The sequence below is a fragment of the Mirounga leonina genome, unplaced genomic scaffold (assembly GCF_011800145.1).
Source record: "Mirounga leonina isolate KUSES-001 unplaced genomic scaffold, KU_Mleo_1.0 Mir_151, whole genome shotgun sequence".
In the NCBI taxonomy this organism is placed as follows: Eukaryota; Metazoa; Chordata; class Mammalia; order Carnivora; family Phocidae; genus Mirounga; species Mirounga leonina.
In genome coordinates, this window is record NW_023270377.1 from 61,145,482 (window position 1) to 61,167,940 (window position 22,459).

At 39.8% G+C, this 22,459-nt stretch overlaps 2 protein-coding genes across 6 annotated transcripts in view; one reads left to right on the forward strand and one right to left on the reverse strand.

Annotated features, from left to right (window-relative positions):
- Window positions 1–4,333, reverse strand: part of PPIG (peptidylprolyl isomerase G) — a 54,658-nt gene extending 50,325 nt beyond the window's left edge. For 2 of the 5 annotated variants that reach the window (XM_035007821.1, XM_035007816.1), the window contains exon 1: window positions 4,155–4,333. The gene's annotated coding sequence lies outside the window, so the exon portion shown is untranslated. Of the gene's footprint in view, window positions 1–2,571; window positions 3,719–3,742; window positions 4,108–4,154 lie in introns of those variants that run through there. The other 3 variants (XM_035007819.1, XM_035007820.1, XM_035007818.1) reach the window with 3 other exon arrangements.
- Window positions 4,334–13,634: 9,301 nt separating this feature from the next.
- The window catches only part of FASTKD1 (FAST kinase domains 1), a 46,255-nt gene continuing 37,430 nt past the window's right edge, over window positions 13,635–22,459 (forward strand). The window contains exons 1-4 of the mRNA XM_035008360.1: window positions 13,635–13,658; window positions 13,712–13,787; window positions 16,882–17,233; window positions 18,971–19,036. Of these exons, the coding sequence (XP_034864251.1) occupies window positions 13,635–13,658; window positions 13,712–13,787; window positions 16,882–17,233; window positions 18,971–19,036 (518 nt within the window). The remainder of the gene's footprint in view (window positions 13,659–13,711; window positions 13,788–16,881; window positions 17,234–18,970; window positions 19,037–22,459) is intronic.

Genomic DNA, 22,459 nt, shown 5'->3' on the forward strand with positions numbered 1-22,459 from the left:
GATTACTTTCAAAGAAGGCAATGTGACATTCACACCAGCCTCTTCACCTTACCCCCAATACAGTTCAGAGATCAAATGAGAAATGAAAATACTGTTTCAAAAACATTTTAGTGCATTTATGAATATCATATTGCTAATTAAGCACAAACAAGTTAACATTCTGAGGCATCAGAAAAGACAACTCTTCCATATGGTGCCCCCTTGCTTAGTGTCTCTGATAGTCACAAACCACTGTGCTGGTAGAAACATGAACAACAGTGCATAGGCATTTCCTAAATTCTTAAATCTTTTAGAAAACATAAAGAGAAAAGCTGTAATGTTGCCAAATTCGGTGTTAAAAATGATATTACATACTTTCTAAACATACAATATGAGAGCATAAAACTATGCTTTATTAGTACCGAAATAAAAAAGCCTATACTACTAACTGGGAAAGCCCTGCTAAACACTCTTAATATTGTACCTGCAATTACTTAAGTTTTTACAATGATAAATGTATACCACTCTCTCCAGAGATACACTTACACCATACAATAGCTACATGTTAGTCAATGTGGTAATTCCTGTACAGACTTTTAAAGTTTGGAGGAACCCTAATCTGGTCCAATCTTCTGATTTTATAGATTTGACAAGAGGACTAAAGAATTGAAGTGACTGGAGCAAGGTCATAAGTGGAAAAAAGCAAGAGTTTTCTGGTTAAGTACTTTAACAGCTTCACTATAGAAAACAGCTTATTCACAAATTTTCCAGATAATGGCTTTTTAATTTTACCTTCTACCCTATGACCATAATGCAATGACATAATTATGAATAAACCTTAAGCTAAAGTTTATACATAATTAAGAGTAGCTTAATATATAAAGAGGCTTCATTCATTTTAAAAAATCAATGACTTAAGGAATCATTCATGTTTTAAAACAACCATTTTAATATTAAAAAAATTGGGGGCGCCTGGGTGGCTCAGATGGTTAAGCGTCTGCCTTCGGCTCAGGTCATGATCCCAGGGTCCTGGGATCGAGTCCCACATCGGGCTCCCGGCTCAGTGAGGAGCCTGCTTCTCCCTCTGACCCTCTCCTCTCTCATGCTGTTTCTCTCTCGCTCGCTCTCTAAAAAATAAATAAAATCTTTAAAAAAATAAATAAATAAAAATAAAAAAATATTTTAAAAATTGATGCCTATATTTCTGGTACAACCTCTTTCAAGAAGAGGTTGGTGATTGCTTTAAGACACCTCTTAAAAGTGCAAAAGATGGGGCGCCTAGGTGGCTCAGTCGTTAAGCGTCTGCCTTCAGCTCAGGTCATGGTCCCAGGGTCCTGAGATCAAGGCCCACATCAGGCTCCCTGCTTGGCGGGAAGCCTGCTTCTCCCTCTCCCACTCCCCCTGCTGTGTTTCCTCTCTCACTATGTCTCTGTCAGATAAATAAATAAAATATTTTTAAAAAAAGGGAGGGGGGCGCCTGGGTGGCTCAGTTGGTTAAGCAGCTGCCTTCGGCTCAGGTCATGATCCCAGGGTCCTGGAATTGAGCCCCACATCGGACTTCCTGCTCGGTGGGGAGTCTGCTTCTCCCTCTGCCTACTTGTGCTCTCTGTCAAATAAGTAAATAAAATCTTAAAAAAAAAAAAAAAAGTGCAAAAGATTTCCTGTCTGGTACTGAAAGTACAAAGTCCCCAGTTATGGAAGTTTTCTCTGAGTATTTACACAATACTCCCTGTAGTAAATTTCAAGATGCAAGATTGGCCCACAGAAATAGAAATACAGAGTTCTTATAGAGATAGTATATGCATTAAACCAGGGTAAAACCACTGACACTTAAATAAAAACTAAAGCTTGGTGCTAGCTAATATTAAAGGCCAAAAAAAGTGAAGTAACACAATGTAGCAAAAATCTGCAACAAATTCTTCAAATCACTTGAATTATCTGTGGACTCCTAATGTGACAAGCTAGACATCTTAGTATATTAGAATACTAAAACTAAGTAATACATTATAATTCTATTGAAATACCCTATTAGTAAAAAAAAATGGGAAAACATCAACATGTTTCTTTTTTTTTTTTTTTTTAAGATTTTATTTATTTATTTTTTAGAGAGCGAGCGAGAGAGAAACAGCATGAGAGGGGAGAGGGTCAGAGGGAGAAGCAGGCTCCCCGCTGAGCCGGGAGCCCGATGTGGGACTCGATCCCAGAACCCTGGGATCATGACCTGAGCCGAAGGCAGACACGCTTAACCATTTGAGCCACCCAGGCGCCCCAACATCTGTTTCTTAAAAGAGCAACACTGGAAGAATTAATTGCTAATGGTTCATACTATTGATGACTAGTTCATACTATTATGAATGGCTACCAATTTCCCTTTGCATGCACAATGGATGTTGCCTAACAGAAAACCTAATTTAAAATATGCAAAATATCTAAAGGACAAAAACTTTACTCAGAGGCCACTGATAACTGCAAGGCCACAATAATAAGCACCAAAAGTGAAAGGCCTTTAATAAGTCACAATAAATGTATGTTCTTTAGGAGAACCGCTGACTTCTTACTGAAAATCAATTTTACACAGAATTTTTAACAAACCTGATTATTTATTTCTGAAGCCCACAGCTGATGATAGCCTGAAAGCAAAATATTTTATAGATGAAGAAACTGAGGTTCAGAAAGATGGTTGAGCCAGAAACAAATCCAAATTTTCTAAACTAGGAAGCTTGCATACTTGTACACTGCTGAAAGCAGGGGAAGGCAACCCTGACAACAGCCTGCAAAGACAAAAACCTTAAAAGTAAACACAATTCAAAAAAAAAAAAAAAAAAGGCACAGAATCCTACTACAAGACCCATTGTGATTTCAGGGCACCTATAATCCTGAATAATAAACCTTAAACGATGTAAAATGAACTCTAATTAAGAGAGAAGTAATTTATTATAGAAATAATCCTATCTAAAACGGTTAAAATAAAAAAAGGGGGAAATGCTAAAACGGGTAAATTTTCGGATACTTAAAAAATATGAGAAGCAGCCATTCTAGATATCCGTGCCTCTTCTGGATTTTACGGCACTACTGCGAAAATGTTCATACACCTCCTCACCCATCATTTTTACGAACCGGCAAATTACTGGCTTTTTTTTTTTTTATACCGACACACGCACACATGTTTTCCCCTCCATTTGGTTTTAGCTACTAAAAGTTAACGGACTCCCAAAAGTCCAGAACATTTGTTTCTTGGACGTATTTGTCATCACTACTGCAAAAGCTTGGTCCTGAACAAAGTACTGCTGTAGGAATAAATTAAATCAACGGACAAAATGGTGCTTTTATAACATTTCCAAAATGACTAGGAGTTCTCCAATCCCGCAGACCCCAACTTAGCTCCTTAAAAGACTAAAGATGAGCCAAATTCGCACACTTCCCCCAAGGCATATGGAGCTCTGAAGCCATCGCCTTCCTCCTAAAGAGTAATTATCTTCTCCTAAAAGGCCTGCGCTGCTCACAGCTCCTCGGAAACGTGGGTGAACTTCGAGACAGCCCTGGGAGGAAAAGGGAAGAGCCTGGATTTGTTTTAATCAAAAGGCCTGTATCACTTAACTATGTACGATAGCCGCTGTCTGTGAGAGGAAAAGATCGGAGTAGGAGGAAAGCCTGTTTTCAGTCTAATCTTAACCCCTGTGATCCAGGCTCCTCGCCCGCAAGTCTCCAACCCTAACCTGACAGGACATCAGGTTACTCCTTTCCCACCAATTCTCCCACCTACCCCGCATTAGCGATTAGTCTTACGATTTTGAAGCATCAAAAATCACCCTTGTTCCCTAGAGTTCAGGCCGCCGCTGCTGCCGCCATATTACAGCTTGTGCGGCAAAATGCGTCAGGGAGGGAGGTGTGCGCCCAAGTGAGAGGGCGGGGGCTGGCAGGGGGAGGACCGTTTCCCAGGCCCGGGAGGCACGCCTGGAGGTCCTCTCCAGCTGCAACAGCGGCAAAGCCAGAGCCAAGGTCCTTGAGGGGCTTGTTCAGGGACCAGGCAGCCCAGATACCTCGAGGCGAAGACGGTTGGCTCCGCCGGGCCTAACGCGTCGACTCCGCCCCTCTCCTCGGGCTCTTCCCGCTCTCGTACCCCCGGACTGCTGCAAAGGACGCCACCGAAACAACAGGGGCTTCGCGCCACCTACCTGCTCCTGTAGTCTTCACTTCTCGGGGTCCGGTCCTTTAAAGCGCTTCAAATCTACCGCCGCCAGAAAAGGCGCTAAAGCCCACTAACCGCCTCCCTCCCCCACAAGCCAGTCCCGGCGTGGAGGGAAATCGTCGCGCAGGAAGTACGTCACTGGTTGACCGCCGCTCCTGGTGGTGTTCTCTTGCTTGCGTCACCTAAGCCCTCCCTGGAGTTCTCGGATATTGGTACCTGTTACATACCTAGTGCATAGGTAGTAAATGCTTCTGGTGTGAGTTGGTTGGGAACGTTTGTAACCGTCAAAATGCCATATTCTTAGTGAAATGAAGTGCTTCATCCAGTAAACATGTATTCATCCTCTGCCAGAGTTGGGAAGGAAGCCCTACCTTTAAGGAGCTTCCAGTTCAGCTTCCAGTTAACGCTGTGACACAAGTTTTAAAAAACAGAAACGAGCAAAGTGCTAGTTGAGGGAAAGAGGAAATTACATTAGGCGTTGAGGCTCTCTCTCCTTTAAAATTCTCACAGCAACACCATGATATAGGTTATTGATGCTTGTTTTACAGATAAGGAAATCGAGGCTCAGGAAGGTTAAGTGCCTCCTCCCCCCGCTAAATACACTGTTCCTAAATACAAAAGCAAATCTTTGACTCCAAATCCAGGGCTCTCTAGGGAAAATAGGACATATATTGTGTTTTAATTATTTTAAGAGGCAAGCATCCCTAGATTGGGTTAAAAAATAAATGCCTCTGTATTTGGAAGGAGGCGGGCTGACGACAATCCTTGTGGGGACACGGGACGTGGGGTAAATGAGTTTTAAAGGAACTAGCTAAAGGAACTTAGATTTTGTTATTGTATAGAAAGATTTTTCACTCATTTAGGGTAGGTAAATTATCAGCAACAGTTGGGCATGTGATATATGTAAGGGTCTCGACCAATTTTAATAGCAGTAAAACTGAAAGGACAATCCCCCTCCATATCCCCACCCCACCTTAAGGCATTGCCTGTACTGCCCGAGAGCAGCGGCCCACCAATTCAAATGCTAATCTCACCCGGAAACATCCTAACAGAAACACCCATAAATAAATGTTTAATCTAGGTAGCCCTTGGCCCAGTCAGGTTGACACAAAATTAACCATCACAATGGGTATTGCACAATTATTTATCTGTTGTACTTTAGATGGATATTTGTTTTTGAGTTTTAGCTCTTATTGAATAAAGCTTCTGTGAACATTCTTGTATCTGGTATATTAGAGAACATATATTTCACTTATATGTTGGAAATATACCTAGGAATGGAATTGCTATATTTTAGGATATGGGTAGGATCAGTTTTGGTAGATCCAAAGAATTTTCTGAAGTGGTTGTACAATATTCTTATTGTATATACCTTGTGATTCCAGTATTGGTGAGAGCTCTCATTTGCAAATAAACCCAGCTTGAGCTAGTTTAGGTAAAATTAGGAATGTATTGCTTCATGAAACAAAACTGTTGCACAGTGTGGTGACTTTAAAATGTCTATAAATTCTCTAATGTGACTTTCTTTTAATGAATAGTAAAAGGCAGAGTGACAGTGTGATTTTGGAGACTAGGTCATAAAAGGCATTTTGATTTCCTCCTCGCTGTATCTCTTGGATCACTCATTCAAGGGAAAATCAACTGCCATGTCAAGAAGATGCTTAAGCGGGTGCCTGGGTGGCTCAGTTGGTTAAGCGACTGCCTTCGGCTCAGGTCATGATCCTGGAGTCCCTGGATCGAGTCCCGCATCGGGCTCCCTGCTCAGCAGGGAGTCTGCTTCTCCCTCTGACCCTCCTCCCTCTCATGCTCTCTGTCTCTCATTCTCTCTGTCTCAAATAAATAAATAAAATCTTAAAAAAAAAAAAAAAAGAAGAAGATGCTTAAGCAAACTATGGAGAAGCCCATGTGACAAGAAAGGCTTTTTGGCAAAAGTCAGAAAGGAACTGAGTCCTCCTGTCAAAAGCCATGTGAGTGAGCCGTTTGGAAGCAATCCTCCAACCTCGTTAAGGCTTCAGATGACTATAGTCCTTGTTGATATCTGACTTCAGTCACATAAGAAACTGTGAGCCAGAACCGCTCAGCTAAACTACTTCTGAACTTCTGACCCACAGAAATTGTGGGATGATAAGTGTGTTTTAGGTCACTATGTCTTGGGAAGATTTACTACAATAGCAATGGATAACTAATACAGAGAAGAAAGAATAGATTGAATATCAGGGAACTTGCCTCTTGTCTAATTTGGCTTACCTGTTTTTTGGCTACATTCTCTAGACTGAAGAGGTTACCTCACATTTTAATAATCTAAGTCGCGATGGGCGCCTGGGTGGCTCAGTTGGTTAAGCGACTGCCTTTGGCTCAGGTCGTGATCCTGGAGTCCCTGGATCGAGTCCCACATCGGGCTCCCTGCTCGGCAGGGAGTCTGCTTCTCCCTCTCCCACTCCCCGTTTGTGTTCCCTCTCTCGCTGTGTCTTTCTCTGTCAAATAAATAAATAAAATCTTTAAAAATAATAATAATAATCTAAGTCGCTGCCAGCTCCAATGATAAAACTCCAGAGAAGTCTTTGATTAGCACTGTAGTGACAGCCCCAAAATTTGTACTCCCACTTACATAGTGAGGGGTGTTGCTGGGAAGTGTCTGACCTGCCTACATTTTTTTTTTTTTTTAGCTGTCCCTTTGCATCTAAGTGAGGATAGGTGAATACTTCTCATCAGTGGAAAATAAGTGAAAATTATGTATATTACATCCAGGCCAAGATGTTTACAAAGTGCTATGTCTTCTCTGTGTCCTTTCTTCCTATTTTTGTTAGTTGGATCCAGATAGTTTCAAGGCCCTGGGAGATTATAAAAGAAGTATAATTTCCTGAATCTCCATATAGTGAAAATTCCTCCACTGACTAGGGATATCCACACTGGAATGTGATATGATCAAGAAATCAAATTATGTTGATGCTAAAGGGCACCTGCACCACAATGTTTATAGCAGCAATGTCCACAATAGCCAAATTGTGGAAAGAGGCAAGATGTCCATCAACAGATGAATGGATAAAGAAGATGTGGTATATATACATGGGATATTACTCAGAAAGGATGAATACTTACCATTTAATGTCGACATGGATGGACCTGGAGGGTATTATGCTGAGCTAAATAAGTCAATCAGAGAAAGACAGTTATATGGTTTCACTCACGTGGAATATAAGAAACAGCACAGAGGACCATAGGGAAAGGGAGGGAAAACTGAATGGGAAGTCATCAGAGAGGGAGAAAAACCATGAGAGACTTTTTTTTTTAAGATTTTATTTATTTATTTGACAGAGAGAGGGAACACAAGCAGGGGAAGTGGGAGAGGGAGAAGCAGGCTTCCCGCTGAGCAGGGAGCCCGATGCGGGCCTCAATCCCAGGACCCTGGGATCATGACCTGAGCCCAAGGCAGACACTTAACGACTGAGCCACCCAGGTGCTCCACCATGAGAGACTCTTAACTATAGGAAACAAACTGAGCGTTGCTGGAGGGGAGGTGGATGGGAGGATGGGGATATTGGGTGATGGGCATTAAGGAGGGCATGTAACCTGATGAGCACTGGGTGTTATATGCAACTGATGAGTTACTGAATGCTACATTTGAAACTAATGATATACTATATGTTAGCTAATAGAATTTTTAAAAAAATCAAATTATGTTAGGTAAGCCACTGACGTTTGGCTTTATTTATCACAGCAGATAGCATTACCCATCTAGTAGGCTATGGGCCTGAAGTACTAGATTTGGCCTAGCCTAGGTCATTTCAGTCTTTGTAGTGTGAAAAATGGAGTCTGATACCAAAAGAGGGGAAGTTGCTGGGCTGGGCTACTACAATTAACTTACCATTATTATATTATTTTTAGAGATTTTTTTAAAAAGTATTTTTACTGGGGCGCCTGAGTGGCTCAGTCGTTAAGCGTCTGCCTTTTATTTTTTTTTAAACATTTTATGTTTAAGTAACGTCTATACCCAACATGGGGCTTGAACCCTGAGATCAAGAGTCACAGCCTCAGGGTACCTGGGTGGATCAGTCGGGTTGGGCATCTGTCTTTGGCTCAGGTCATGATCCTGGGGTCCTTGGATCAAGTCCTGCATCAGTCTCCCTGCTCAGCAGGGAGCCTCCTTCTCCCTTTTCCTCTCCCTCTGCCTCTTCCCCTGCTTGTGTGGTTTCTCACTCTCTCTCTCAAATAAATAAATAAAATCTTAAAAGAAAAAAAAGAGGGCGCCTGGGTGGCTCAGTTGGTTAAGCGACTGCCTTCAGCTCAGGTCATGATCCCAGGGTCCTGGGATCGAGTCCTGCATCGGGCTCTCTGCTCCTTGGGAGCCTGCTTCTCCCTCTGCCTCTCTCTCTCTGTCTCTCATGAATAAATAAATAAAATCTTAAAAAAAAAAAAAAAGAGTCAGTCTCCACTGACTGAGCCCACCCCAACTTACCTTTTTTTAGAAGAATGAAAAATTTCATTTCTACCCACAGAAAATGACAAATTATTGTTTGTTCTTATTTTCTTCTATATCACCAATCATATCATCAAAAATGTTAAACTTTTCAAGAATACATGCTTGTTATCACATATATTTTACAATAATATAAGGTATTGTAAAATTCTGAACATTCCATAGAGGTTTAAAAATAATTGCCCCTTTTTCTAATTCCTTTCCCTTAAGATACCCAATAATATTCTAACTTTTTCTAATTCCTTTCCCTTGAGATACCCAATAATATTCTATTCCTGTACTAACATTTAAAATTTTCTCTCCCTTCCTTCAACAAAAATGAGATCCCTTCACACATATTACTCTTAAAATGCTTTTCTTTGCATAAAAATATATTATGAGCATTTTTTGGTATCTATATACCATTCCATAGTATGGATATACTACAATATATCCAGCCATTCTTCTCTTGGACATTTCAGTTGTTTCAAGTTTTGGTTAATACAAAAATTACTGTAATAAACATCTTTTACATATATCCTTATGTATTGATGCTTATAAATCTGCAGGAAAGATAGCCAGAAGTGAGATTAATGCATCTCAGAATATGTACACTTTTCAATGTGACATATAATGCCCGATTAGTATCCTGAAAGGTTGAAGCACTTTAAGATTGTATAAAAATGGCTCTTTTCCTTCATGAAGGTTTCCAATTTTTTTAGTTTTTGCCAATTTGATGGATGAAAGAATCTTATCATCTTATTTTGTAATTTCCTTATTGCCAGTGAGGTTGCCCTTTTCTTTTTAATTGAATACCTTTTTTTTTTTTTTAAATTGTAGTAAAATACACAATCTTAGCTGTTTTTAAAAAAGATTTTACTTAGGGGCACCTGGGTGGCTCAGTCATTAAGCGTCTGCCTTCAGCTCAGGTCATGATCCCAGGGTCCTGGGATGGAGCCCCGCATTGGGCTCTCTGCTCAGCGGGAAGCCTGCTTCTCCCTCTCCCACTCCCCCTGCTTGTGTCCCCTCTCTTGCTCTCTCTCTCTGTCAAATAAATAAATAAAATATTTTAAAAAAAGATTTTATTTATTTATTTGAGAGAGAGTGAGCACAGTGGGGGGGAGGAGAGGGAGAAGCAGACTCCCCACCGAACAGGGAGCCTGACGGGGGACCTGGACTCCAGGATCATGACCTGGACTCTGAGATCATGACCAGAGGCTTAACTAACTGAGCCACCCAGGTGCCCCAGTCTTAGCCCTTTTTAAGTGTATTGTTCAGTAGCATTAAGTATAGTCACTTTGTGAAATCAATCTTTAGAACTTTTTGTCTTGCAAAACTGTAGCTTTATACCCACTGAACAACTCTCCATTACCTTTTCCCCACATCTCCTAGTAACTGCTATTCTACTTTTTGTTTCTATGGATTTGACTACTCTAGGTACCTCATATGAATGGAATCATACAATATTTGTTCTTCTGTGTCTGGCTTATTTCATTTAGCAAAGTGTCTTCAAGGTTTATCCATGTTGTAGCATGTGTCAGAATTTCCTTTCTTTTTAAGGCTGAATAAAATCCCACTATATGTATATATGACATTTTCTTTATCCATTTATCTGTCAATGGACACTTGGGTTGCTTCTACATTTTGGCTATTGTACATAATGCTGCTACAAACATTGCTGTTTAAATATTTGCTGAAGTTCCTGCTTTTAATTCTTTTGAGTATTCAGAAATAAAATCACTAGATTACATGATAATTCTGTTTAATTTTTTAAGGAACCACCATACTGTTTTCCCCACAGCAGCTGCACCTTTTTACATTCCCACCAGTAATACACAAGGGTTCCAGTTTCTCCACACCCTTGCCAACACTTGTTATTTTCTGATTTTTTTAGTAATAGCCATCCTATTGGGTGTGAAGTGGTCTCTCATTGTACTTTGGTTTGCATTTCCCTAATGATAAGTGATGTTGAACATTTTTTCATGTGCCTGTGACCATGGAGAAATGTCTGTTCAAGTCCTTTGCCCATTGAAAAATTTTTTTTTCACTGATTTGTATGAGTTCTTCACATTTTCTGGATATTAATCTATCAGATATATCATTTGCAAATATTTTCTCCCATTCTGTGGGTTGCCTTTTCACTCTATTAACAGTGTTCTTTGATGAATGAAAGTTTTAAATTTTGATCAAGTCAAGGATGCCTGGGTGGCTCATTCAGTGAAGTGTCTGCCTTTGGCTCAGGTCATGATCCCAGGGTCCTGGGATCGAGCCCCGCATCAGGCTCCTTGCTCAGAGGGGAGCCTGCTTCTCCCTCTCCCACTCCCCCTGCTTGTGCTCTCTCTCTCTCTGACAAATAAATAAATAAAATCTTTAAAAAAAATAAATTTTGATGAAGTCCAATTTACTTAGTTTTTCTCTTCTTGACTGTGCTGTTGGTGTTATATACAACAAACACATTTTTACTGGCAGAATTACTCCAGGAGAAAAACATTCAAATTAATTTGTGAGGGGGAAGAAAACAGTCTCTGATGTTGGAGAAACTGGCCTAATGCTCATTGTTAAGACTCAATGTTATTTCGGGGTGCCTGGGTGGCTCAGTTGGTTAAGTGGCTGCCTTCAGCTCAGGTCATGATCCCGGGGTCCTGGGATCGAGCCCCGCGTCAGGCTCCCTGCTCGGCGGGGAGCCTGCTTCTCCCTCTCCCTCTGCCTGCCTCTCTGCCTACTTGTTCTCTCTATCTCTCTGTCAAATAAATAAATAAAATCTTAAAAAAAAAAAAGACTCAATGTTATTTCAAACTATTCTGGCAGGGCTTAAAGCATATTGTCCTCCTGTTGGACATAAAAAATCTCACAGAACATTGACATCAGACAAGCTCACCGTGCCACACAAAATACCAAAGATATTAAATGAGTGAATGCTACTTCTTTACCAATTTCAGCTTTATCCCCCCGTTAGTCTGCTTTTCTTATACTTAGATGTATTAGATGCCCAATCATAGAATTGCCCTGCTTCCTTAGAGCACCCAAGATAGAGCAAACATTTTCTTCCTTAGACCTTCCCCAAAATTACCCAATCAAAGCCCAAATCCTATAACAGTTTCTTTCTAGTACTCTTTTACTGAGCAGCTAAATGATTCCCTGAAGTTTGCATTTTCCTTAGCTGCAACAAGTAATAAACCTCAACTGCAGGCTTCTTGTGATTTTTGGCTGAAGGGCATTGACATTTGCTAGGAGGAAATTAAGAGCCATACTTTGTTACCCACTTGTTAGCTCTTGTAAAAGATGCTTCAGCTAGAATACAATTTTATAGCTATGGACTTAAATTATTACCTTAATTTTGTTCTCAGGTGTGATTTATACATAAATATATATCTTATGAATGCCCTAGACTGCAAGTAAAGAAAAAAGTTGCTAACAGTGACTAAACAAAAGGGTTTCCTTTCCGTACATAAACAAGATTCCAAAGGAAGGCAAGCTTCTGGTATTCGTTTCTTAGGCCAGTCTCCTTACAATTTTGCAAACTGGTGAGAAGGAGATGAACAGGTCCCAACAGTGAAGCAACTATAGTTAGTTTCTTCTAGATAGTCCTGACACTATTATTTAGGCCTTATTGTTGCCAGGAGCTGGTCTGGCACTCATAGCTCAGCGTTGGTATTCTGTTGAACAATTGCACAGAACACCAACATGAGACAAGGCCACTATCTGACTATGATGGAACAAGACACAGACAAGACCATTCCATAATCATACAGAACTGAGACCAAAACAAGAACATTGTCCAAATCACAAAAAATGACCAAACATCTACCTATCCTGGCTTTTATGAGTGACTGCTCCCTCTTTATCAAATACAGCTGTAACCTCACTTCATTCCTCCTGCCCTATAAAGTTTATTAAGTTACCCAATAATGGAATTATCCCTGCTTCCTCACAGCATCCAGTCCAGAGAAAAGCTCCCTTAGCCTCCCCCAAATCACTTAACACAAGGCTGAATACCATAATAAGTTCTTTCTAACACCTTCTAATTTGACACTCCTTGGGGTGTGTTCTGCTTCATTGCAACTGGTCAGTAATCCCAACTTTAACTATAGGTCTTTGACTGAAGGGTATTGACACAGGTTATGCCCAGTTTCATCCCTATGCTTTTTCTGATGTTTGTTCTGAAACTCTATCTATTCTGTGCATTAAGGTCAACCTCAATCTTCAAATTTGTTATCAGTTGATCTGTTTCCAAACAATCTAAATCAGTGCAACTCAAAATGTGCTCTCCATTAGCGGTTGTCTATGGTGTTGGAGGTGGGGGATGGGAAGTGACTGCTATTGGTTAGCTGGTTTCTTTTTGGACTTAATGAAAATATTTTAAAATGAATTGTGGTGATGCTCCACAACGCTAAATTAGGAAAAACATTGAATTGTATACTGTAAATGGGTAAATTGCTCGGTGTGTAAATTATTTTTCAATAAAGCTGTTAAAAAAAAAGTACGGTTCCAAAGACTGGCCTCACTGTGACACAAGGGCTGATACTGAGAGTAAGAGTTTACTCTTATAGACATTTGACAGTTATTTCATATATGTTGAATATTGTAAGAAACAAAATCCACCTGTTTTTTCCCTGTTTACCTTTTCAAATCTCTATTTTCTAAATATTCATTTTTATTATACATATATTTTAAAGATTTTATTTATTTATTTGTCAGAGAGAGAGAGAAAGAGAGAGAGAGCACAAGCAGGGAGAACAGCAGGCAGAGGGAGAAGCAAGCTCCCTGCTGAGCAAGGAGCCTGAAGTGGGACTTGATCCCAGGACCCTGGGATTATGAACTGAGCCAAAGGCAGACGCTTAAGTAACTGAGCCACCCAGGCGTCCCATTTTTTATTATATATTATTAAAATAATCAGTCTTCCATGGATTGGGAGAAAACCTCAGATGATTGGGAAACAATGACCTAAAGCACCTGTAACTTCAACAGTTTAAAACGTGTTGTCCCAGAGTCTCTCAACGTGGAACTACAATGCCCAGAATTCCCCGCGAATGCGTAAGCGACGTCCATTCCGTTGGCCTCGCCGCTGCGTCCTCTGGGGCATGTAGTACGTGCCTTCCGCTGAACACGCTCTGCTGTCCCGGCGTTTTTTCCCGGTTTGGGGACTGGATCGTCAGAAGATAGGTGATGTCTCTCGAGGAAAGGCTGCAAACTATGTGATGTGGGGGGACGGGAGGGAACGCCACAACCAAGCCTGTTACGTCACTTGTTGGGGACCAGAAATAGCCCTGACTTTTGAGCTATCGTGACGAGCGTTACCTGGAATCCTCCAGAAAAGTTGGAGCTTGTTGAGGGAAGAGCTTAACCTGCAAGTCAGGGCCGGGTAGCGGCGGCAGGTTTTCCATCACCCAGCGTGTTTTCGGTCCCGAGATGCAGGGTTTAGCTGAGAACCTCCTTCCGGGTATTGGATTTTTCCAGTGCTTGGAGGAGGGCAGGGCTGAGCCCACTGCTAGAGGGGACGCGGGAGATCACTTTCGTTGGTTCAGGGCTTACTGTGCGCCCAGCGTGGAGAATGCTTGTCATTTACACAGGGTTTCACTGTTTACCCTGCACTCACAGTCCCAAGGCCCCTCCTTTGGTTAAATGCCTTCCCCAAGGTCATTTATCTGGGGGCAGATCTGGGGACTTGACGTGTTGGTATTCTAGCCATTGAGCTGCTTCCATTTTCTTTTCTTTCTTTTCTTTTTTTTTTTTTTTAAGGTTTTATTTATTTGACAGAAAGACAGCCAGAGAGGGAACACAAGCAAGGGGAGTAGGAGAGGGAGAAGCAGGCTTCCCGCCGAGCAGGGAGCCCGATGCGGGGCTCGATCCCAGGACCCCAGGATCATGACCCGAGCCGAAGGCAGACGCCTAACGAATGAGCCACCCAGGCGCCCCTGCGTCCATTTTCTATTGTGGGTAGATAGGAGAATCTTGAGGATATCCGTGCTGTGTACAGGGTTTTTGTGTATGTGTGTGACCCAGGTTGGCTTTGGTCAGCATGCTGTACTGATAGCCACAAAGTACCAATACTGTTTTTTTTCTTTCTTGTGAACAGCCTAGCATAGCTATAGAGAGGAGTCTGAGGCAATCTTTTAGTGTTGGTTTTGTTGATGTAAGGTGTTACAAGTTGAAAGAATTGAAATAACTGGGTGATTGTCTCAGCTTCACAAGTACTAGAATAGTTTTTTAACCTTTTTGAAAATAGCTTTTCTTATCTGTAAAATGCAAATGATAATATCTACCTGATAGGTTAGTTGAGAGAATTTAATGGAATAATGTATTTTAGAAGTCCTTTGTGAAATGTTTCAGAAGTGTTAGATGCTATGATTTTAGTCCCAGCTTTTCTGTTGTTTCTGAATTAGAAATATAAACATTTATAATGTATTTTTAAAACAAATTATCCTTTTTCATAATTATCTTCGGTTCTTAAATTGCTTCATCATGTCTTGATACATTTCTTGATTTCTTTATATGTCCTGATTGGAGCTTTAATCATCTTGCTTATTGGTTTAAACTGATCTAAGGTCAATAGTGACCAAACTATTTGAGTTCTTTTAGAGTACCAGAAGAAAGGGGCAAGAAATTATCCTGAAAGTAAATATACCAGAAACTATTCTGAAAAAAATTTTTAAAAAACATTTTACTTATTTATTTTAGAGAGAGAGGGAGAGTGCACACTTGCAAGCGGAGGGGGAAGCAGAGGGGCAGGGAGAGGGAAAGAATCTCAGGCTGACTGGGTGCTAAGGGCAGAGCCTGGTCCTGGACTGTATCCCACCACCCTGAGATGACCTGAACAGAAACCAAGAGTCGGTTGCTTAACCAACTGAGTCACCTAGGTGCCCCTGAAAAAAATTATTTGTTCACTTATTTTATAAAAGGTTTTATTTATTTATTTGACATAGAACAAGAGAGAGCATGAGTTGGATGGGGGGGCAGAGGGAGAGGGAGAAGCAAGCTCTCCACTGCGCAGGGAGCCAGACATGGGGCTTCATCCCAGGACTCTGGGATCATGACCCAAGTTGAAGGCAGATGCTTAACTGACTGAACCACCTGAAAAAACGTTTTTAAAAAAATGTATGGCTCTCGGGTGCCTGGGTGGCTCAGTCATTAAGCGTCTGCCTTCAGCTCAGGTCATGATCCCAGGGTCCTGGGATCGAGCCCCGCATCAGGCTCCCTGCTCCGCGGAGAGCCTGCTTCTCCCTTTCCCACTCCCCCTGCTGTGTTCCCTCACTTGCTGTGTCTCTCTCTGTCAAATAAATAAATAAAACCTTAAAAAAAAATGTATGGCTCTGAATTAATGGCTGTTCCTTGTAAACATGTTAAAGGTGATTGGGCGCCTGGGTGGCTCAGTTGGTTAAGCGACTGCCTTCGGCTCAGGTCATGATCCTGGAGTCCCGGGATCGAGCCCCGCATCGGGCTCCCTGCTCGGCAGGGAGTCTGCTTCTCCCTCTGACCCTCCCCCAGTCTCATGTGCTCTCTCTCTCTCTCTCAAATAAATAAATAAAATCTTAAAAAAAAAATTAAAAAAAGGTGATATATTTATTTATTGCAAATAGTTTGACTCATTTGTTTAAAAAGATGGTTCTGAGTTTAAGATTTTTTTCCCTTCTGCTTTTGTGATCAAATTTGAAAGCTACATATATGTCAGATTTAACAAACATTTTTTAAATGGAGTGCAGAAAGAAGTCCTTTTTCCTGGACACTTAGTTTCGGACCAAATCCTGCTGTTTGCTTCAGACTAAGAACAAAGTCTCTAGTGGGGTGCCTGGGTGGCTCAGTTGGTTGAGCATCTGTCTTCGGCTCGGGTCATGATCTCAGGGTCCTGAGATCGAGCCCCACATCAGGCTCCCTGCTCAGTGGGGAGTCTGCTTCTCCCTCTTCCTCGGCCTGTCTACCCCCCACCCACCCCTGCTTGTGTACTCTCTCTCTGAAATAAATAAAATCTTTACAAAAAAAAAGAACAAAGTCTCTAGTTAATGCAGAAAAAGCTTGTTACTTTAATTTGAATTTTGGAACTCATTTGTTATTAATAATATTAGCATAACCATGTTAAACCAATCCTTTTACAGAAGCTGCATGTTGGAATGAATGGGATTTGGAGTTATAATGGAAGCAAAATACGTGAAGGAAAAATAGTTACCTTTTTATCAGCATACTGCACCTGACTACTAGTTGCAAATGGTTTTCGTTACCTAAGAAAATTTGTGATGTAAATGAAAAATTACCTTTCTTTTAGACTCATTGTTTGTAAATATGCTTCGCCTAAGAGCTATTTGTCCGTTCTCCTGGAGAGTGTTTCAATTTCGAACCTGCAGCTGTAAACCACTAATTAGCCAGATGATTACGTGTACAGATGAAGAGCAAGTATTTGATCTTATTGAAAAAAACAAAGCCATACTTTCAGAAAAGCAAGTGGAATGTGCATTTAATATACTTTGGCAGTTTCAAAAGCAGAAGACCAGCTTTTTGAAAAATGTTGAATGTATCAGAGACCATCCCCAATTTCTTACTCTTCATAATTTAGCTACAAGTCAAATGGAATTCATGAATGATGATACCCTGGTGAATGTCTTGTACATCACACAACAGTAAGTAATGTACTTTCAGATTTTATAGAAATGATTGTAGTTTATTTTTATATCTTAATTTTCTAAAAATCTTTTTAAAATGAAAAACTGCGTTTTTTTTCTGTAAATAGTTTTCCTGATCATTTAATATTTTTAAGATGTTTAGAGGATATTCATTGTATATGTATATCAAATATCCTGTTTTGCAATCTAAATATACACAATTTTTATTTGTTAATCATAATTCAGTAAAGCTGGGAAAGCATAAAAAAAGAAAAGAAATTTTACATTGTTTGCAAGGGAATCCAGCCTGCAGAAGAACTGGATTTTCTGAATAAAGTATCTAGCAGATATAGAAGAGAAAAATAACATACAAAAGTTGCAATAAGTCTGTTTCTTTGTCTCACTGATGGAAAAACAGCAGTTTTCTCACATGATTATCCAGGCTGTATATCAGTATACATTTCCTTTCTCAGTGGTCATGTTAACTTGGAAAATGATGAATAAGACAAAATTAAACAAGTATTTTTTGCAGGACTCTTCAGAGCCTTTAATATGTTAATATATATTATAAATATCTATGCAAGGTCAGGTTCCAACTTACCAAAACATTGTGTTAAATACCTCATCAGACTCATTTCTGTTAGGCAGATGGAGAAATGCTGCTTGGTGATGATTTGTCTAAAAACTATATTTCTATGTTTCCCTTCTAAGTCATATTTTAGTAATGGAAGGATTTCAAGAATAAAATATAATTTTGTTTTCAAGTTTTAAAAACAACATGTAGTTCAATTTTGCTTCATGGCTCAACCTGAAAGTCTTTGATTTTTAGGAGACAAACTGATATAGCCTTAACAATATAAAGATGTTGAAATTGGTTAAAAAGAGATTTTTATACATACAAAATACAGTATATGTGTTTTAGTTATATAGAAAGTATTCATTGTTAATGAAGATATACTGGAAGAGGGACTCTTATGTGCTCTGGTGGTACAATATATATCAAAAACTATAAAAATACCCTGGATCCAATAATTTTGCTTCTAGGATTTATCCTAAGAAAGTAATTGGAGATACATATAAAGGTTATTGTACATTGATATTCATCTCAACATTTTTTATAATATTGAAAAACTAAAATTCTAGAAGTAGTTGTGTGTTTAAATGATATTATATTCACGTAAGGGAATAGTGTACAATGTTTAAAAATTGTTGTGAACAATATGTCTTGGGCAAATGTCCATAATATAATGTTAACTTATTGAAAAAGGCAGAATATAAAAGTGTAAAAGAAATATGTGTATTTCCTATGTGTGTAGAAAAGATAACTGGAATGAAATGTTCCAAACTAATGATGGTGGTTATTTATTAGTACAGATACCTATAAATGATTTTTAGTACCCTGTTCAAGTTTTTCTTTATTTTACAAACTCTCTCCTATAAAAATATTTTTGTAATCAGAGCAAATTAATATATATTATGTGTACTTATAATATGTATCATTAAACATTTTCATTGTTCAGTGGAAGGCATTGAACAGATAAAAGAATGAGAGAGGCATGGGATAAAATGTAGATGTTTATTATATTGTATCAAGGAAACAGAATACTGAAAAGGGAATGGACCAGAAATAAGGACTGTGTAAGAGTACGATAACTTGAAGTTCACTTTTGCATTATAATTCTTACTTGCATAATTGTTTTTAATAATTTAAAAGTGTTTATGTATGGAAAATGATTTTCTCTTGATTTTATTGAGGTGTGCTACTGAGGCCCATGACCTGGTTGCAGCGCTAGTTACAGAAGCATGGAGAAGACTGGAAAGGCAAGTACTCTGGGTTCATCATCTTAGATCACAGTTACCCTATTGAAGGTTAGCTCAGTAAAATCTTGTAGAGAAAGAATGGGGAGTTGCTGCCTACCTATCAAGCTTCACTGAAAAAAAAATGTGAACTCATTTAGGTTGAGGATTTTTTGATTGTGTAAAGGAAAATAATAAGGAATGTGTATTTTCCGTAAGAGAGAAAGAAAACTCGAATATTTTCTCTTTAAGAGTGGGAACAGTGTGCTTTTGCACATATATAATTAATCAAAATATAAGTAAGGTGCAGTGACAGCTCTTTGGCTTTTTGGATCTTCTTTTCTGAAAGATTCTACTTCAGAAAGAAAAGATTCAAGGTGCTTGGTTGACTTAATTGGTAGAACATGAGATTCTTGATCTTGGCATTGTGAGTTTGAGCCTATATTGGGGGTAGAGTTCACTTAAAAAACTTAAAAAAAAAAAAAAAGAAAAGATTCTCTGAGTGATAGTTGAGAAAAGGAGACACCAGTTTACTAGAAAGGGAAACTATTTAACATTGTTTAGCAGCATTTGTAGGTACTTATTCATCACTTCTTTATGGAGAGGCAATGAACATAACTCATAGGTGACTTAGAAGTTTTCAAGTCTACTGCTGTGAATACGATCAGATCTCTTTCCTGTACATAGCTATATTTGTAGCATGTTGCCATAATCAGTAATCACCTAGAAAAATGTAAAATTTGTTCAGGGTGTTCTTATGAGCATAGAGAAGTCTATTTTTTTTTTTTTTTTTAGAGATTTTATTTATTTATTTGAAAGAGAGAGAGAGAGATCACAAGTAGGCAGATAGGCAGGCAGAGGGAGAGGGAGAAGCAGGCTTCCCGCTGAGCACAGAGCCCGATGTGGGGCTCGATCCCACGACGCTGGGATCATGAGCAGACCCTCAACTGACTGAGCCACCCAGGCGCCCCTAGAGAAGTCTATTCTATAAATAAAGAACTATATTATTTATACTTTATAAGAATATGTGAGAAACTCCATTTATAAAAAAAAGGGAGATAATAACAGACCTTATTTTGGAAAATGTTTAGCTATTTCTGAAAATTTTGAACTTTTTGACATAGGGATTCAGCATAGCCTGTATCCATTATTAGTGGAGTATAACAAATGTTAGTGAAGAAAGGGAAAATCAAAGTGGGAAAGAGAAAGGAGGATTTAAAAAAGAACAGAGAGGTGGTTCAAGATGGTGGCATAGGAAGACCCTACTCACTCTACCAAGGACACACCAAATCTACAGATACCTATGGAACAACTGTCTCTGAAAAAGACCTGAGGACTAGCTGAACAACTCCTCCAAAACAAATGATCCAAGGCCACCTCGAGATAGGTGGGAGAGGCAGAGACATGGTCTCACCAAGAACCCCACTCCCGACTCAGTGACTCACAAGAGGGAGGAATCTAACAAATATGGAGTGGATCCCTGAGGAGTGAGGAGTTTGAGCCCCACATCAGGAACCCCAACTCTTAGGACCTGTACCAGAGAGATGAGCTCTCAAAATTGGCTTTGAAAACCAATGGGGCTTACATCAAGGAAACCCAAGGGTTGTAGGAAACTGGGACTCTGCTCTTAAAGTATTCACACACAGACTTACTTGTCCTGGGACCCAGCATGAAAGTAGCAGTTTGGAGGTGCCTAGGCCATATGTGAGGGATTCACTGGGTAAGCTTAAAGTGCCTGTCAGAGGGACAGGTGTCTGTTGGAACCCTCTCTGTGGCTAGAGGCACTGGTGGGCACTATTTCTGCACTCTTCCACCTTGCTAGCACCAGCACTGGCAGGTGCCATTTTTGCACTCTCTCTCTACCTTGTAAAAGTTGTTTGCCCTGCCTTTGTGCTCCTCTGTGGCTCTGCCCCACCAAACCTGTTGGGCCAGCTTCCCCTGGCCCAGTGCCCCTTGCAGCCCCACACTGCGAAAGCTGGTAGGCAGCTTTGCCTTGGCCTAGTGGTCCTCCTTGGCCCTGCCAAAGCTGGCAAGTATGGCAGTCCATAGAAGGAATGCCCTTTGAACACCTGCCTCTGGTGTCCAGGGAGGCTTGTGTTTCTGGGACCCATGGGACTGAACCAGTCAGAGTTTTTGGCAGGCTAATACCCACAAAGCACTACACAGATAGCAGACTGAAATATCCCAGTCTTTCTGTGACCACTCCTTCAAGACCGAAGAGATAGATGTTTTGCCTAATACATAGGAACAGACACTGAAAGTCAAGGAAGAAAGAAAACAAAGGAATATGTTCTAAATGAAAGAAGATAAAACCCCTGAAAAAAACTTAATGAAACAGATAAGTAACTTACCTGATAAAGAGTTCAAAATAATGGTCATAAAGATGCTTACTGGTCTCAGGAGAAGAATGGATAAACACAAAACTTAAAGAAAGAGATGGAAAACATAAGAAAGTACAAACAGAAGTCATGGAACTGAAGAATGTAATAACTAAACTGAAAGACACACTACAGAAGTTCCAACAGCAGACTAGAGGAACCAGAAGAAAGGATTAGTGACTGGGACCAGGGGACTCAAAAGAACAGCAAGAAAAAAAAAAGTGGAGTTACCTTATGGGGGCTATGGGACAACATCAAGTGAATAATGTTCTCATAATAGGTCTCCCAGAGGAGAAGAGAGGGAAAGGGATAGAAAGCTTATTTGAAGAAATATTAGCTGAAAACTTCACTAATCTGGGGAAGGAAACAGACGTTTAGATCTAGGAATCCCAGAGAGTTCCAAATAAGATGAACCCAAAGAGATTCACACCAAGACACATTATAATTAAAACATTAAAAGTTAAAGAGAATCTTAATAGCAGCAAGAGAAAAACAGCTTTTTATGTATTGTTATGTACAAAGGACCCCCCCCCCCCCCGGTTTTTCAGCAGAAACTTCGCAGGCCAGAAGGGAGTCACATGATATATTTAAAGTGCTGAAAGCAAAAAAACTTCCAACCAAGAATATTCTACCTGAGAAGATTATTATTTAGAATTGAAGGAGAGAAAGTTTTCCCGACAAGCAAAAACTGAACAAGTTCACCAGTACTAAAATAGACTTATAAGACACGTTAAAGGTACTTTAAGCTGAAAAGAAAGGCCAATTGGTAGCAAGAGAATATATGAAAGTAAAAATCTCTCTGGTAAAGGTAAATATATATATTAAGGGTAGTGGACTAATCACTTATAAAGTTAGCATGAAGGTTAGAGGATAAAAGTAGTAAAAATAAGTATAACTACAACAGTTAGTTAAGGGATATACAAAATGTAAAGATGTAAAATGTGACATCCAAAACATAAAATGTGGGAAGGGAAGTAAAAATGTAGAGTTTTAGAGTACATTCAGACTTAACTTGCTATCAACTTAAAATACACTGGTATATGTATAGGCTAATATATGTAAGCCTCAT